Here is a 16,255-nt window from a genome sequence, read left to right as displayed (position 1 = left end):
CCAAGCTGTAATTACAGATGGTTATGAGCCACCAGGCCTGGGTACCGGGAACAGAACTCCAGTCCTCTGGAATAGCAGCTAGCACCCTTAATTGCTGGGTCAGCATTTCAGTGACCACCCCTGCCCCTACCCCTAAATGCTTCAGACATTTTAGTGTTCCTAAAACCCTGTGATGCTGCAGATGGAGGAGGTACGGGCTGGCTCATCTGTCTGCTCCATTCAGAAGCAATGCTGGAGGCACCCAGCCAGTCTGGCCCATTCAGAAGCAGGCTCCTTACGAGGGAGGCACGGGTAAGGCAGACATGTTAGTTGGAGTTTTCTAGAAAAGCTACCCCTGCGCTACAGATCAGAAGGGCCACTGACTAGCCTGCCAGATGGAGCTGGCGGTTGAGTTAGAATCCTGCAGTCACAGAGTGAAACCTATCTCAGGCTATCTTTACTCCCCTTTACTTGCTGGTTTTCACCAACCTCAGGATCCGACTTAACATCCTTGAAGGACCAGGTGAAACCTTTGCAATGAGCTAAGCGACTAGCAGACCCCTGGTTTCCACCAGGCCAGAAGCTAAGAATAACATCAGATAGGGTGTGAAATCACCTGGGGGAGAGATTGCTCTGCTGTGTCGGAACCACCCTGCCTGGTGCCCCCAACAATGCATTTACTAACTGTCTCCATATTCTGCTGCTATAAAAAAACTGATGTAACCATTCCACTGTGGACACACTCTCCAGGCCGACCTGTATCTGTGTCCCCAGATCACTCCCACTCCTAGTTCCCTCAGAACACTCATTCCCTTTGGCACAAGAGATGCTGGTTTGGGGAGTTTGGATTTGCCTGTTTTGTTTGTTTTTCTTTTTTTGGCAACACATTCAGGAGGCATCTGGAAAGAAGGGGTTTCAACTGAGGAATTACCTCCACCAGACTGGCCTGAAGCACTCCTTCATGGCTTCTGCTTCCATTCCTGCCTTGAAGTTCCTGAGATGGGTTCCTTTCCTGGATCCCCTCAATGATGAATTAACAATTAGAAATGTAAGCCCAATAAACTCTTTTTTCCCATATTGCTTTTGTTCATGGTTTTTGTCATGGCAATGGAAACCTAACTACTACGGCTCTGTTTTACATAGACGGGCTCTGTGCAATTGTTAGGGACTCCGGAGTCTTGACAATAATCCTGAGATGCCACCACAGCACTAATCCAAAAGCTTGGTGTGGCCATGCCGACAGAAGACCATGCAGCCCTGAGCAAGCTTTCTGTGGCCAGAGTGTGATTACTCAGTCACTGATCTGAGAGGCCCTGCCGCCCTGCCACTCCTATTTAGCAGCTTCCTGCTGTGCTCCTGAGTCAGAACAGGAACAGCACGCCTAATTTGTAATATTATCCAGCAACATAAGGGCTGTGGTTAGCTTTGATTAGAAATCCTAGACTCAGCACGCTCCCTTTGACTGGGGAAGGTGTGGGGGGAGAAAAGAGAGACGGAAAGAGGTACATATTAAAACAAAGCAAGTCTTTCCAGTGTGCCTGTGGTGTGGTACCCAGATATCTGGATGCTCTGTTCACAGGGAAACGCAGCTGTAGAACTCAGATGTCAGAATAGACCTGAAGCCAGACAACACTCCTTTAATTCCAGCATCAGGGAAGCAAAGACAGAAGGACCCCTGGGACTCAGTGTGCAGCCTAACCTCCTTGGTGAGTTCTGGGCCCTCAGAAGACCTTGTCTCAAAAAGGCTGGGCTGGGAGGTGGCTCGGAGGATAAAGTGCTCATCACACAAGCTTAACGACCAGAGTTCAGATCACTAATGCACTTGTAAAAGCTGGGTAGGTCTGGTGCCCATCTGGAATCCCAGCACCTGAGAGGTGAAACAAGGGGGGGATCAAGAATTTAAGGTCATTTTCTTCTATCTAGTGAATTCTAAACTGTCTGGAACACATAAGACTTTATCTAGATAGGATGGTAGGAAGAGAGGGAGGGGGTAAGAAACAGACAAATAAACACAACCAAGAGATGAGTAGACAGTGAGCGCCTTTGGTTCTGGCAGTTCAGGCAGAGCCGGAGTCTTGTGAGGGCCATGGCGAGATGCCCCAGCAGGTAAAGGGCTTGTTGCACTCAAAGCGTGAGGAACAGGGTTTGGATCCCCTGAACCCACACAAAAGCCCGCTGGTGTGGATGTGCAAACCCTCGGGGAATCCCAGTACTCTAGCTGCAGAGATGGGAATCCCAGAGTGAGATGAGCTCAAAGGTGAGCACTGAGTTCAGGGAGCGTCTGCCCCCACGTACAAAGTAGAAGGCGACAGAGAAAGACAAGAGGTGTCAACCTTGGGCCTCTGCGTACTCGTGCACACACATGTATCCACACATGTGGAGATACTCATAAACACATGCACACACACACCACAGGCACACATATTAAAAATGAAATAGATAAATGTCTTGCAAAGTTGGCATGCTGTCTCCCAGTCACAGGGCAACTGCACTTAAAAACATCTTCCTTTCCTACACCTCAGACTGCACGTCTGTCCTGTCACCCACCACGTCTTGCCTGACGCATGGCTGTCACCTGGCCATCATAACACACCCTCTTCTACTTTGCATTCTGAATTTAGATGAGTACCGGGTAGGTTCTCAGGGCTTGCAGCTATACAGATCTTCAGAGATGGGAAGAGAGATGTGTTCAGGACAGCTGTGAGGGCTGGGCAGTTTCAGGCTAGTGCACCCCCTGTTTTTAAGGCTTTCTCATCCCCCTTTTCCTTGGCCAGTGCAGGAGGTACTGAAACCACCAGGCAATGCGTGGAGCCTGGCTTCAGGGGTGACGGCTTTTGCGGCAAGCAAAACCACCAGCTTTTTAGCATGTCCAGGCATGCATAGCCTTCTGACATGCTTTCATCCGAAAGCTCACGCTGGAGAACCACATGACCAATCACACACAAAATGAAATAATTAACAAAGTGCAGACGCACACTGTACGAAGTCTGAAGTAAGTGTATGACATTTCTGTGGTCTGCATTCATAGCCGTCCTACAGGCTGCGGGTTGGGGATGCCTGGATGGATTTCTGACTAGATGGCAAGGTCTCTCTGTAATCTGTCCCTTCCTGTGAAGGGTCCAGCATGCAGCAGGTAGACAGGTGGAAAAGGCCAGTCAAACTGTCTGTCTGACCATCTGTTCCTCCATCCACCCATCCATCCATCCATCCATCCATCCATCCATCCATCCATCCAGAGGTTGGGGCATCTGGAGGTGGAATAATACAGGCACATCAAGCCCTCGGAAACTGCGTGCACCCAACACTCACTTTTTAAAGGATTTGTGTCAAGGCCTTGGCTATTGATTGTGACTGGAAGTCAGCAAACACAAGAGGGGGAAAAAAAACATTTTAAATTGTAAAGCAAGAGCTCTGGCGGGAACTCAGTGCCCAAGGCCATGAGAGAACTTCCTGGGAGTCACAGAGAGGGTCTTTCTGGACTATGGAGCCGATGATGCACTGCACACGTCTATCAGGCTCCCGCAACTGGACTTTTTAAATGCTGTTTTATTTTTATAGAAATAAATGAATGAGAGGAATGTTTTGAAACATCTCAATGCCAAGAGCAATCGTGTCTAATCTTGGCACTCAGGAGGCTGAAGCAGGAGGAGTCCAAATTTGAGGCCAACGTGGGTGGTACATAGTGAATTGCAGGCTGATTTGACCAGCATGGTGACTATCTAAAGATAAGTAAATAAATAGATATACAGATTAATTAGTTCATTAATTCAAAGTATCTCAGTAGCATATTTGGCTATACTCACTGTCTATCCATAGCTCCATATAGAACAATTTCTTCAGCCAGCCCCCCAAATAAGTGACCCTGCTTCACAAAGCAAGGCAGATGGCTGCTGGAGCATGATGTTCAAGGTTGGCTTCTGGCCATCACATACATGTGACGCACACGCACATATACCATGCACACTCTCACATATCTATGCATACACACAGAGAAAATAAATTTTAAATAATAATAACAATTCACATTTCTAACAAATCTTCAGTTGCTGCTGCTGGTGCCGCTGCCGCCTTGAAAAGAGACCTGGGGAACCACTGCTCTGGGAAAAAACAAAAACAAAAACAAACTATTCCCCAACACCAGATACCAAGATAAACCCTGGGGAAACAAATCGGAGAAGGGTGAGCATGGACCCTACTGCTTCCTGAGGACCTCTGTCCTCCAGTGAAATGAGCACATGTGCTCTGAGCGTGCTCCAGAGCCCTGCAGAGCAAGCCCCCCACCCCCAGACTGCAGCCAGAGAGGACAGCAGGGCCCAGCAGGGCGCCCCAGGAGGCTGCAGGCAGAGAGGACAGCTCACCTTCTGAAAAGATGATGTGGTCGTTGCATTCCTCCACGTTGCAGGCACACATGAAGAAAGTCTCGCCGGCCCTTTTCTTCTCCTTCATGATGCACTTGGGTGAAGTGGCATCTTCCACAGCAAACCCGTGGTAGGTGAGCTTGGGATCATGGCACACCGTCTCCAGTGTAATGTTCTCATCATTCTTCCTCCTGGGGTGCAGAGGTTCGGCGAGGGGAAGAGAGAGGGGCAGAGAGATGGGAGAATGAATGAATGAAGAGGCACTGGATGGAACAGCCAAGTGTGTCCTTTCTTCAGGAAGTAGTTTCCACTTCCTGCTCCCCAACAGCCTTAAGTTCTCCCATACTCCCCTGCATCAACTTCGCCCACCTCCCTTCATCTTTTGCTCAGCTCAGAGCTTACTTAGGATTAGTAGCGAGACAGCTCTCCTTGGGCGATCTCTACCTGAAAACTCAGGAATCAGCCTTACTAATTTTTATACAGAAAAGATGTGGGAAAGAGGGTTCCTGTGGACCTGCATCATTTCAAATCTCCCACTCCTGGGGTACTTCAGCCTCACACTGTGCGTCTAACTTTTGTGGCAGAGACGGTGTCCTGTCTAACCAGAGAGTTCTTAAAGAGGCTGCCTAGGGATGTGGTGGTAGAACTTTTTGTCTTTGCTGTGCATGTGTGTGTACATATAATATGTGTACCTGCGTACATGAGCATGTGGGGGCCAGAGGTCAACCTCAACCACTGTTCTTCAGGAGATGTCCAGCTTGATTACTAAGGTGGCATCTCTCTGGCCTGGAACTGGACAATTCAGCTAGGCTGGCTGGCCAGCAAGCCCCAGGTGCACTCTTGTCTCTGCCTCCAGAGTACAGGGATTACAAGCGTATGTCACCATATCTGGCTGTTTCTGGGGATCAAACTTATGTCCTCACATCTGTACAGCAAGTGCTTTAAAAACTAAGCCATTTCTAAAGCCTGTTTGTTCTGCTTGCTGGTCACAGGTCACTCTGGTCACAAAACAAATCCAGGTGGTCCTGTTTGCTGGTCAAAAATCAATCACTCTGTGTGTGTGGAGGTGTGGGGGGGGGCACAACAGCTGGTTCCCAAAACAACAGGGGAAGAATGATCCTAATTAAAGAAATTAAAGTTCCTGAATTTGAGAAAGGAGTGGGGGAGAAAACAAATGATTAGCACAGTAGAGAGAAGGACACTGTGTTCTACTTTTCCAGAACAGAAAAATAGGAACAGTTCATGGTGTCAGAAATGGATTATCTCTTTGCCACTCACATGTTCGGAGACTAATTTGGCCTAGAGATCAAAAGATAAATGGCATGGTATATATTTTGGGAAATGCCCAGGTGATTGGCTCTGCATGGACATTATATTTGTTTAAATACTATTTTATTTATTTTAATTTTATGTGCACCATGTGTGTGCTTAGTGCCAGAGGAGGCCAGAAGAGGGCATCCGATCTCTTATGAGCTGTCACGTGGGTGCTGGAAAGGGAACTGAGCCACCTCTGGGGGCATTTCACACTGAAACCATAATAAAAAGTATTCTGGCAGGGCAGTGGGGGCACACGTCTTTAATCCCAGCACTCTGAAGACAGAGACAGATAGTTCTCTGAGTTCGAGGCCATCCTGGTCTACAGAGCGAGTTCTAGGACAGGCTCCAAAGCTACAGAGAAACCCTGTCTCGAAAACAAACAAACAAACAAAAAACCAAAATAAGTATTCTGGCAATCAGATTTAATAATTGGCAGAATATCGTATCTGTATTCAAGGGACACAAACAGTGACTGTTGCCATGAGTATGCGTGACTAACAAGAACGGAAAACGAAGTATCATGATTTGCATGTGGCATGTGCCCCATAGGCTCAGGTGTATGAACTTGATTTTCAGCTGGTTCATTCTCTGCTCCCTAACTGCTTGCCACCATGTGACCATCAGCCATGTCTTCTCTGCCATCATGGGCCGTCCCGCCCTGTTGGCAAGGACAAAACCTTCTTCCTGGAACTGCTTTGGCCAGGGGTCTTGTCACAGCGCCCCGTGTAAGGTGACAGAGAAAGCAAGGCCCCCTTCCTCAAAGGCCTGCTTACCACACAGCCACGCAGACTTCATGTGGCTTCTCGCAGATGGCCGTGATGCTGCAGTTGCTCATGCAGGACTTCTGGTTGTCACAAGTGGACAATCTCACGTCGCAAAACTTGCACAGTTGTGAAAGCTTGACGGCTCCGCCGTTGTCGCTGGTCATCATGTCACTGTTAACTGAGGAGAGAGAAAGGAAGAGCAAAGGGTTATTGAACTCCACACATGCACCTGGTGGCCTGAGTTAGAGCCCAGAGTGAGAAAGAGTGAAGCAACTCCTGAGCGGTGTCCTCTGACCTCCACACATATCACATGGTGCTATGTGTGCTTTCACCCTCCAGAACAAATAAGTCAACAAAAGAATGTGGAGGCAGCTGGTCACATCTGTATGCAGTCAGTAGGCAGAGAGGAAAGGAGCTCGTTAAAGATGTGGTTTGGAGTTGATGGAGTAAGGCAAAGCTTGTATGGATCCAACCAAGCAGAGGGACATCAACTCATGTTCTCTGTTGCACTAAGATTAGACACTCGGATTGCTAGTGGCTGCAGGACAGAAGCTGGCCTGGAGGAACAGGGAGGGACTTCTCCAAGAGGTCCCCCGGGAGAGGCCTGAGAAGGGCGGCATGTCCTCTCCCTGTGCTAGCTTTTCCTGCCCAGAGGATACCAGCTTCGGTTCCTCCCAGTCACTCTCCTTGGTGCACACTTTGGATTTCTGTCCTCGGCGGTTCACCCTGTGACCTCCTTTGTTGTTTGGGCACAACACCTGCTTCCTGGGTCTCTAAAAATACAAGCTTATATATTTAAGATCTGCTTTCTTGTGGTGACAGTAAACACAGAAGGAAAAAAAAAAACAAGCCCATTCATCCCTTTCAGGCCTCTAGTTCACTTCAGGAAGTGTATTTTTAGTTAAGAAACTATTTTGAAATCCTCAATGTCTCCCAGACTGTTCTGCTTAGCTAAAAATATAGGCATCAAGGGGCCCTGGGCCTTGTTTAAATTTGGTACCAACACAACAATGGATATACTTTTCTAGCAATGGTCATGTTTGGATCCTTTTGTGGAACAATGCTTTCGATTCCTTAGATTTTCCTATAAGATAACAAAATAAAGAAGTACAGGACTGGACTTTCTACAGTCAGGTTCTTTTATTGGTTTTGGCTTTGTCCTAAAAACCACATTATTTGCTGGTTAGGGGGCTCTGGTGGTCTCCTCAGCAGACAACCAAGTCTTTAGGAGATGGAATTTAGCCTAGCATTTGAAGATCTTAGGGCGGCTATCAGCTTCGCCTTTCTAGACAGTGCAGTATCAACACCTGAGCAACTGGAGAAACAGCAAAGCCTTGGGTGGCTTTCACATGTCCTGGCTGAATGGTTCACATAGCCTGGGTGTTGGGTTTGGTGTTTAGTCTTTTGGTTTGTTTTATTTATGTATTAAGTGTGACTGGCCCCCACAGGCTCATAGATTCGAATACTTGGTCCCCAGTTGGTGAAACTGGTGAGGATTAGGAGGTTCAGTCCAGTCTGGAGGAACTGGAGGCAGTGGGGGTTTCTCTGCCTTCTACATGTGGATCAAGGTATGAGTTCCCATAAGACTAGCATAGGCTACATGTGGATCAAGGTATGAGTTCCCATAAGACTAGCATAGGCTACATGTGGATCAAGGTATGAGTTCCCATAAGACTAGCATAGGCTACATGTGGATCAAGGTATGAGTTCCCATAAGACTAGCATAGGCTACATGTGGATCAAGGTATGAGTTCCCATAAGACTAGCATAGGCTACATGTGGATCAAGGTATGAGTTCCCATAGGACTAGCATAGGCTACATGTGGATCAAGGTATGAGTTCCCATAAGACTAGCATGGGCTACATGTGGATCAAGGTATGAGTTCCCATAAGACTAGCATAGGCTACATGTGGATCAAGGTATGAGTTCCCATAAGACTAGCATAGGCTACATGTGGATCAAGGTATGAGTTCCCATAAGACTAGCATAGGCTACATGTGGATCAAGGTATGAGTTCTCATAGGACTAGCATAGGCTACATGTGGATCAAGGTATGAGTTCCCATAGGACTAGCATGGGCTACATGTGGATCAAGGTATGAGTTCTCATAGGACTAGCATAGGCTACATGTGGATCAAGGTATGAGTTCCCATAAGACTAGCATAGGCTACATGTGACCCTGTCTTGAAAGCAAACCGAAAGCAAAACCTACAGTTAAGCAGTGGATGCGGTGCTGAAGGATGCGGTGCTTCTCAACAATGCTGGGAAGAAGTTCCCCTGTGAAAGCAGCCTGCAAAGACAAGGTTCACTCGCTTGCTTGACTCCTTTCCCATACTGACCAGTTCTTGTCTAGCAAAAGCCTAGACGTGGGAGGGAAGTGACAAAAGGCAGCAGTGACAACATAGCAGGAAAAGCAGTTGAGGCTGACGATGGCAGCAGCCACCAAACAGATGTGTTGACAAGGGTAAGTGCCTGGAAAGGTCTGGTGCCTGGAGCACATACCCAACAGGGAAGAAACAGAAGGGGCCATCCAAAAAAAAAATACAGAAAAGAAAGGAAGAAAGAAGGAAGGGAGAGAGGGAAGGAAAATGGGAGGGGAGGGGAAGAGAGAAGAGGGCAGAAAGGGGAAGGAGGAGGGACAGAAGGGAGAGGAAAGGGACGGACACTAGGACAGCAAGTCCCATCGCCCCTGATGCTACCTACAGCAGCCTGAGCTGACCAGGGCCTAGACATGCACACACAGATGCAGCAGGCATGTTGCCCTTCAAGGAGCTCCAAGGGGAAGTCTTTCCATTGAGTTTGGAGGGAAGGCAAACAGCTCCCACACCTCACATTTGGAAGCATGGGTATGTAAGGAGGAAGGCAGTGTGTAAGGGGAATGTGTGTTTGCTCAGTGCACTGTGTGCATTACGAAATAGGCTAGAGTTACAGCACGCCATCTCAATATCTGGCTGGGGACATGCTTTTTATTGTATTTTATTATTTTATTTTTCCACCATTATAGCAAAATAAAAGCTACCATTGTTAATGTTTGCCTAGGATATTTTCTTTCCTCCTCCTTCTCCTTAACTAGCTCCTTGGCTTCCTTTTTGTAAACTTTACTTGAGGCATGTCTGGTACAATTCACCCCCACCCAGTAACCCTATTATAGCTGATAAATGACACGCCCACTTTAACAATTCCATTAGTCCTCCCTCCCCCTGGAAGTCCATAACCCTTCTTTCTTTTTTTTAGGTCAACATCCTCTTTCCTTTATGTGACAGCAGCCCTCTGGGTTTGTGAAACTGTCCTAAGACAAATGCGGTCAGACTACAACACTATTCATCCTCTGTGCTTGTCTCAAGTCGTTCTGATAAAAGCTTCATGAATTCACTGTAGGATAGGCAGCAGAGACACACCAGCTTTTGTTCATGGTTTCAAGAGGTTCACAGACACCCTGGCAGCCTGTAAGCAACAAGTGAAGAATCCCAAGCCTCCCTCTGTGTTCTCAAGAATCCCTGAAGGTCTGGTTAACTCAGGAGGATGGATAAAACCGTACTGCTCACCCCACTCCTTAGGAAGAAATGATGCCACCAGGCTTGCAGCATCAAGCAGGAATTCCTTAGGTTTAATCTGTGATGTGTCAGGGGCCAAACGGACGGTAATGTGAGGAAATGCATCTAGATAAACAGCCCAGAACAAAGATATAATTCTAAGCAACCCAAGAAACTTCTCCTGGCCCAAGGAGATCCTGACTTCAGTCCCCAGACCCTATGTAAAAACACAAAACAATACAATAACAACAACAACAAAAACTGGGCACAATAGTAGAGTTGTCATCCTGTTGCTGGGAAGACAGTGACAGTTGATATCCTGGAGCTCATGGGCCAACTAACTTAGCCTCGCTGGCGAGATCCAGAAAGATGAGAGACCTCACTTCAAAACAGAAGTGAAATGGCCCCGAATAACAGCACCCAAGGTTATCTTCTGGCCTACACACACACACACACACACACTACATGTGTGTATCTGCAAATGCCTGTGTACCTCCTATATACACACACTAAAAAACCACCACCAAGACAACCTCTAACTAAAATTCAAGATGCCTTCCAATCAGATAGCTGAATTGGTCTCCGTGTGTTTAGTTAAAGTCCAAAGTTAAGGCAACATTTTAATTGCTACAGATGCTCTATTAGCAGCTGGCTATCCTTACGGAGTTTCCTACCCTTAGCAGGCAAATTAATGATTCAAAATGTTCTCAAAAAAGAAGTCGCAGTGAGAGGGCCTCTCACCTAGAAAGTATCACTCTGGCCTGCAAACAGGGACAGCTGTCACAGCATGTGACAGACTCACGAGGTCCATCATATTTCACTTCTCTTCCAACAAGCCTTTGAGTAATAGCAAACCCTTCACCCTGGGTCACACCATCATTCTCTGCATTTGCCCCACACTCACTGCCTGCAGCAGAGGCACTAAGTTCTGACCTTGAATGGAGCCATTGACTTCTAGAATAATTCTGTGGTCTAAGGCTCTATGAGGAGCAGCCTAAGAAGAAGTCTATTTTTAGTTGGGATTAAGACTTTTTGGTCCATGTCTTTGAAATGGTGTCTACCAGTAGTCTGGAAAGTTAGGGGAAGTCAGGATTTCACCAAGAGCACTTAACATTTTGCCAGACACATGTGCAAGTCACAGAACTTGGTCCTTCTTATTTATTAATATTGTGTGTGTGAGGTGTGGAAACAGCAAGCATGCCCCAGCATGGATACAGGCTAACTTTGCAGACTTGTTTCTCTCTTCCAGCTCTTCGCGGGTCTCAGGGATACAGCTAGGATCTTCAGGCTTGTACAATGACTTCTATCCGATGATCTATTTCACCATTATTCATTCATATGACTCTGAATTCATGCACTCCCCTATGATTGGCCAGGTTTGGGAAGAGCCTGATATAGCTCATTTACTCCATAGCCACCTGTGATGTCTGGCATGGTGCTGACGATTTCGTAATGTCATTGTTAGTGATGCAGTTAAAGCTCAAAGAATAGATCGCAGCAAGCCGTGAATAGAACTCGCTATGCTTTGCAACTGCTTGTCAAATATTAATATGCATGGGAAGCCCTGAAGGGAAACATTGAATCTGCAGGTGTGCGGCGTGCACTGCCTTGTGAGGCTGTAGAAGCTGGTGCAGCAGACCTTTGTAGGGTAGACCGGAAGTATAGAAACCAGACAGGAGCTCGTGCTCAGGTGGCTGGGCAGAATTCTTCCCCAGGAAACCTCAGTGTTCGCTTGTCTAGTATATATATATAACTGACTCACGTGATTAATGGCACCCTCCTTTAGTTAAAACCACCTGACTAGAGCTGCCAATCACAGATTCAAAATGCCTTCATGACAGCGCCAAGACTAAGGTTTCATTTAAAGGCTGAATGGTAACTAGGGAAACCATAGCTCATTATTAAAGGGTCTGGCTGGCAAGGATGAGGACTTAAATCCCCAGACTCCATGATTTACAAAACAAAACAAAATAAACAAGAAAGAAAGAAAAGAGATGGGCATGGCAGTGCATTGGGGGGGTGGAAGCAGGCATATTCATGAAGCCTGCTAGCCAGTCAGCCTGGCTTATTTGGTAAGCTTCAGATTAGTGAGGGGTGAGGGACCCTATCTCAAACAATAAAGTGTTTTTAGAGGAGGATGTCTGTCACCTGAGGAATGACACCTGAGGTTGTGCTCTGGTTTACACACACACACACACACACACACACACACACTGGGAGCCACATACACTCCACCCACCCACCCACCTAGCAAGCCTGATGTTCTCCTCTGAGATCACTACACACAGCAAGGAGACTCGCCATTTTCCCCTTCTTCTGTGGATCTTAGGGCTGGCAAAATGGAAGACTGCGTCCTTGAATTTCCCAGGCGTGTCTCCTCTTCCTGCTCCTTCCATCTGCTTTCCTCTGGAGCTCAGCCTCCTTATGCGATCACAGGCCCAGAGGCCGGTACACCATCTGGGCCTGCGCTGAAAGACTTGCTCTCTGAATGGGTTTTAATTGCAGCTGGCATTTCAGAGTCAGACACCCAGGCCGCCATCTGGCAGACAGCGATGTGGTTTGCAAAGCCGGCAGCTAACACCCACGGCTCAGAAGACCAGGTGGGACCAGTCCACTGGCCGGCCACATGACCTCCCACCCAGAACAAAGAAGCAAGTCAGCAGGAATCAAAAGTTCCCACTCCTACCCATTATGGTGGTCATCCAGCAAATGCAAAAATGCTTCCTAGTTGAGTTTTCTTTTTGAAAACAATGTGTGTGACTCCACTTCCCCATGTAATTAGAGTATCTTGACATGGGTGAGTGGAGCATGTGTCTTCAGGTGACAATGCCCTGTGGTCCCTAGACACTGGTACTAGGCAGCTATTACTTAGCTTACTGGGGAACCATGGAGGCTGCAGGAAGGCATCCATTCACCTTCTTGCGCAACTGTTTTGCGGCCATGGTTCTTTATTAATGGGGCCAGGAAGACAGTAACAGTTCAGTCAGCAAAGGGTTTGTTTTGCAAAGCATGGGGACCTGAGTTCAACCCTAAATTCCATGTAAAAAGGCAGAACACAATGGCACACTTATGATCCCAGTGCTGGGAGGCAATAACAGGAAGACGCCTGGGGCTTACTGGCATCCAGCAGAGCCTACCAGGGGACCCACAGCCAGCAAAGCCTAGCAGAGCCTGCAGGGCGACCCGCGGCCGGCAGAGCCTACTGGGTGACCTGCAGGCCCATGAGAGACCCTGTTTCAAAAGGGGGGCGGGAACGGTGCTATTTCAGAATGTTGCCTGGGTTATCTTCTGCTCCCAACATACACACATGAACATGTATGTACACATACAAAATGCTTTGTTAACAGCTTCCAAGGATAACAGAGTTAATTCTCTGAAATCTATTTGAAATGCTAGTGCCTTATGCTTCCTGCTTTGTAAGTAAAACAATCTCAACAAATAGTGCAATTATTGAGGGTCCCTAAAAATGAATGGCCCAACCCACTGGGTGGTTCCTCTTCCCTGTTACTCTGGAAAGAAAAACATTTTAACACCAGTTTCTGTTCTAAAGCAAGATCCTATTTCAAAAATGTTTTTTAAAAAGAGAGAAAGAAAGAGAGAGGGTAACAGAGGGATGGAAATAGAAAATGGGAGGGGCAAGGAAAATTGGAGGGGGACATTGAAGGGAGAAAAAAAGGTGAAAAGGAAGGAAGGAAGGAAGACAAAGAAAAAAGAATAAATAAGAAGAAAGAGGGAAAGAGAGATGAAAAAAGAAAAGCTGAGCAAGTCAGATCCCACAGTGAGCTGGCCAAGGTGTGGGGCAGAAACATGCTCACAGAATGGGTGCAGGCCTGTGTTCCTTCAGGAAAGTCGACAGCATCTATGAAAACAGAAAATGCAAATTGCCTCTCACCTGGCACTTTCACTTGGAGGCACTTGTTCCCTTCCCTGCTGGCTTCCCTGCAGCAGCAGAATCTGCAAGGCCCACCCAAGCCATACAACGGAGTGCACCGAAAGCAGGAGACAGCTCTGACTTTGTAAGTGGCACCGCCCAAGCTACCACACTCAGGAAAAGAAGCGAGATGCAGAGAGGGGTACGGAGTGGACACCTGGTATGGACAGTTTCTGCTGCCCTGGGGATGTTCTCTCCACCCCTACTTCCTGCCTCTCTGCCGCAGGGGGCTGCTCTTCTCTCTCCTGTTGGGGATCCTCAAGCTTTCTGAGAGTTTGATCAATGGGGAGACCCAGCAACTTCACCCAGAGACAGGGCAAGTTCTTTTGGAGCATCCTTGCCTGGCCCAATCGCTGGGCAAATTCGCCAGCTGGCTGAGTCTCTCACCTGGAGGTCACATGATATGTTAGGGTTGGTCACTGTTCATAGGATTGACTTTGGGCAAAATCAGAGTTACAAAATACAAGAAGACTAATAGGAAAGGAAAAAGCCCTAGCAGAAATGGAATAACAAAAGCGGAAGCCCAGATCTTATCCATCTAAAGAGGACAATTCATTGTCTGTCTGTGAAAAGATCTGTATAAACTCTATGCCTCCTTTAAAATGTCCAGGTTAAAGGAGGATAAATAAGACATTGTAGACCACCTTCCTGTGGGTCCAGCTCAATCTCACTACGATGCAGGCTATTGGAAAGGGGCTGGGGTGGAGGGACAGTCACCTCTGCATGCACACCCAAGCTTATGCGCCTGCTGGGAGGGTTTCAGCAACTTTCATTAATAGCTCAAGAGTTTAATAGTCCCAGCTCTTTCAAGAAAAGCACATAAACACAAATTTACATTCACCAAGCAAGTAAATTTAGGGATTAAGGAGTAATTATCTGTATTTCAGAAGGATTAATCTGAGGGGGGAAAAACAGCTGTCCCTGAAGATTTCTGAAAAATATATTCGACAGGACATTTTAAAGAAGCCATATATAGAATAAAAGAAACTAGATGAATGGAAAAGTGATCATTTTCTTTTAAGTCCCAAACATCAAATAACTGAACTGAAATTCATTTCCTTCTTTCCTCGTTTAGCAAACCAAGCAACTCCAAAACCTCCCTAGTACAGTTTCCTGGCTTTCTCTCGGTTTGGTAAATGAAGGGATTTAGATTATCTCGGGGGTTGAGCAGAACTGTCTTTTTCTCTCCCCCTCTTCTGTCTTCCTCCTCTCCCTCTTTCCCTTCCCCTCCCTCTCTTTCTCTCTCTCTCTCTCCTCTCTCCTCTCTCTCCTTATAGGCAGGACACCATAATGGGAGAAAATATTAAACATTTAAAACAACTCAAAAGGGGGGTGGTTTCCAAGGTATGACATTCAGTGCTGACCTCTGACCTGTACACACACACACACACAGAGAGAGAGAGAGAGAGAGAGAGAGAGAGAGAGAGAGAGAGAGAGAGAATAAAAACTTAAAATGACTCTTGGTAGTTCAGCTTGTTACATAGGGGTCTGGGATTTGAACTCATGTCCTCCTGCTTGCCCACAGTACTCTTCTACTCTTCTCACCAGACTAAATCCCAAGCCTCACAGTGGAATTCTAAGAAGATTACAGTCGACGGCACAGTGAATGAAGCCCAGAACTCTGAGGACAACGATTTGAGAACTGTTCTAGCTTCCTTTAGATTGCTGGGATCAAAATTGACTAAAATCAACTTGGGAAGCAAAGGGTTTATTTCATCTTATACTTCCAGGTCACAGTCCATCGCTGAGAAAAGTCAGGAATAGAACTCCAAGCAGGAGTGTGCAGGCAGGCCAGTTTGCTATTCTATGCAGCACTGATCCAACTGGAGAACTCACTCACATCAGAAACTAATGAGGTCTCGAAAAAACCAAAAAAAAAAAAAAAAAAAAAAAGAAACCAATGAGGATGCTGCATGCTATTTCGCACAGACTCATGCTTATTTTGCTTCTTCACACAGCGCAGGACCACTTGCCTAGGGATTATGTCATCCTCAGTGGCCTGGGGCCTCCAGCATCGATTATTGGCAAGACCATCTGCAAGGAGCATGCCCACAGATCAACCTGATCTAGGTAGTTACTCAAGCAGGCTTTCATCTCAGATTGTCTGGGTCAAGTTCACAAAGTTAACTGAGCCCAAGGGTGATTTTAGGCTCAGCCTTGGACTTCCTGTAGGGCCATGGACAACATCCATTCAATCTCTTGGAACCTCTATTTTCTGAGTAATGACAAGGTACCTTACAGGGTTACAATGGAGAAAACACAAGAAGAATGTGTGAAAATGCTCGAAGCATGACTCAGCCCTCTCTTTGGATAAGTAATACTCCATACAATAGTCCCTCTATGAGGAAAATTATAGGAAAGAATGGCAAGAG

At 46.9% G+C, this 16,255-nt stretch overlaps 1 protein-coding gene across 2 annotated transcripts in view; it reads right to left on the bottom strand.

The window, feature by feature from the left end:
* Positions 1-16,255, bottom strand: part of Tgfbr2 (transforming growth factor beta receptor 2) — an 86,794-nt gene that overhangs the window by 36,595 nt on the left and 33,944 nt on the right. For both annotated transcript variants that reach the window (XM_041677235.1, XM_041677236.1), the window contains 2 exons: positions 6,428-6,596; positions 4,338-4,528 (listed from right to left, as the gene is read on the bottom strand). In XM_041677235.1, coding sequence (XP_041533169.1) covers positions 4,338-4,528; positions 6,428-6,596 — 360 coding nt within the window. The remainder of the gene's footprint in view (positions 1-4,337; positions 4,529-6,427; positions 6,597-16,255) is intronic.

The sequence above is a fragment of the Microtus oregoni genome, unplaced genomic scaffold (assembly GCF_018167655.1).
Source record: "Microtus oregoni isolate MIOR12 unplaced genomic scaffold, Mior012 000028F_ref0000031, whole genome shotgun sequence".
Lineage (NCBI taxonomy): Eukaryota > Metazoa > Chordata > Mammalia > Rodentia > Cricetidae > Microtus > Microtus oregoni.
This window is presented reverse-complemented; position numbering and strand designations above follow the sequence as displayed.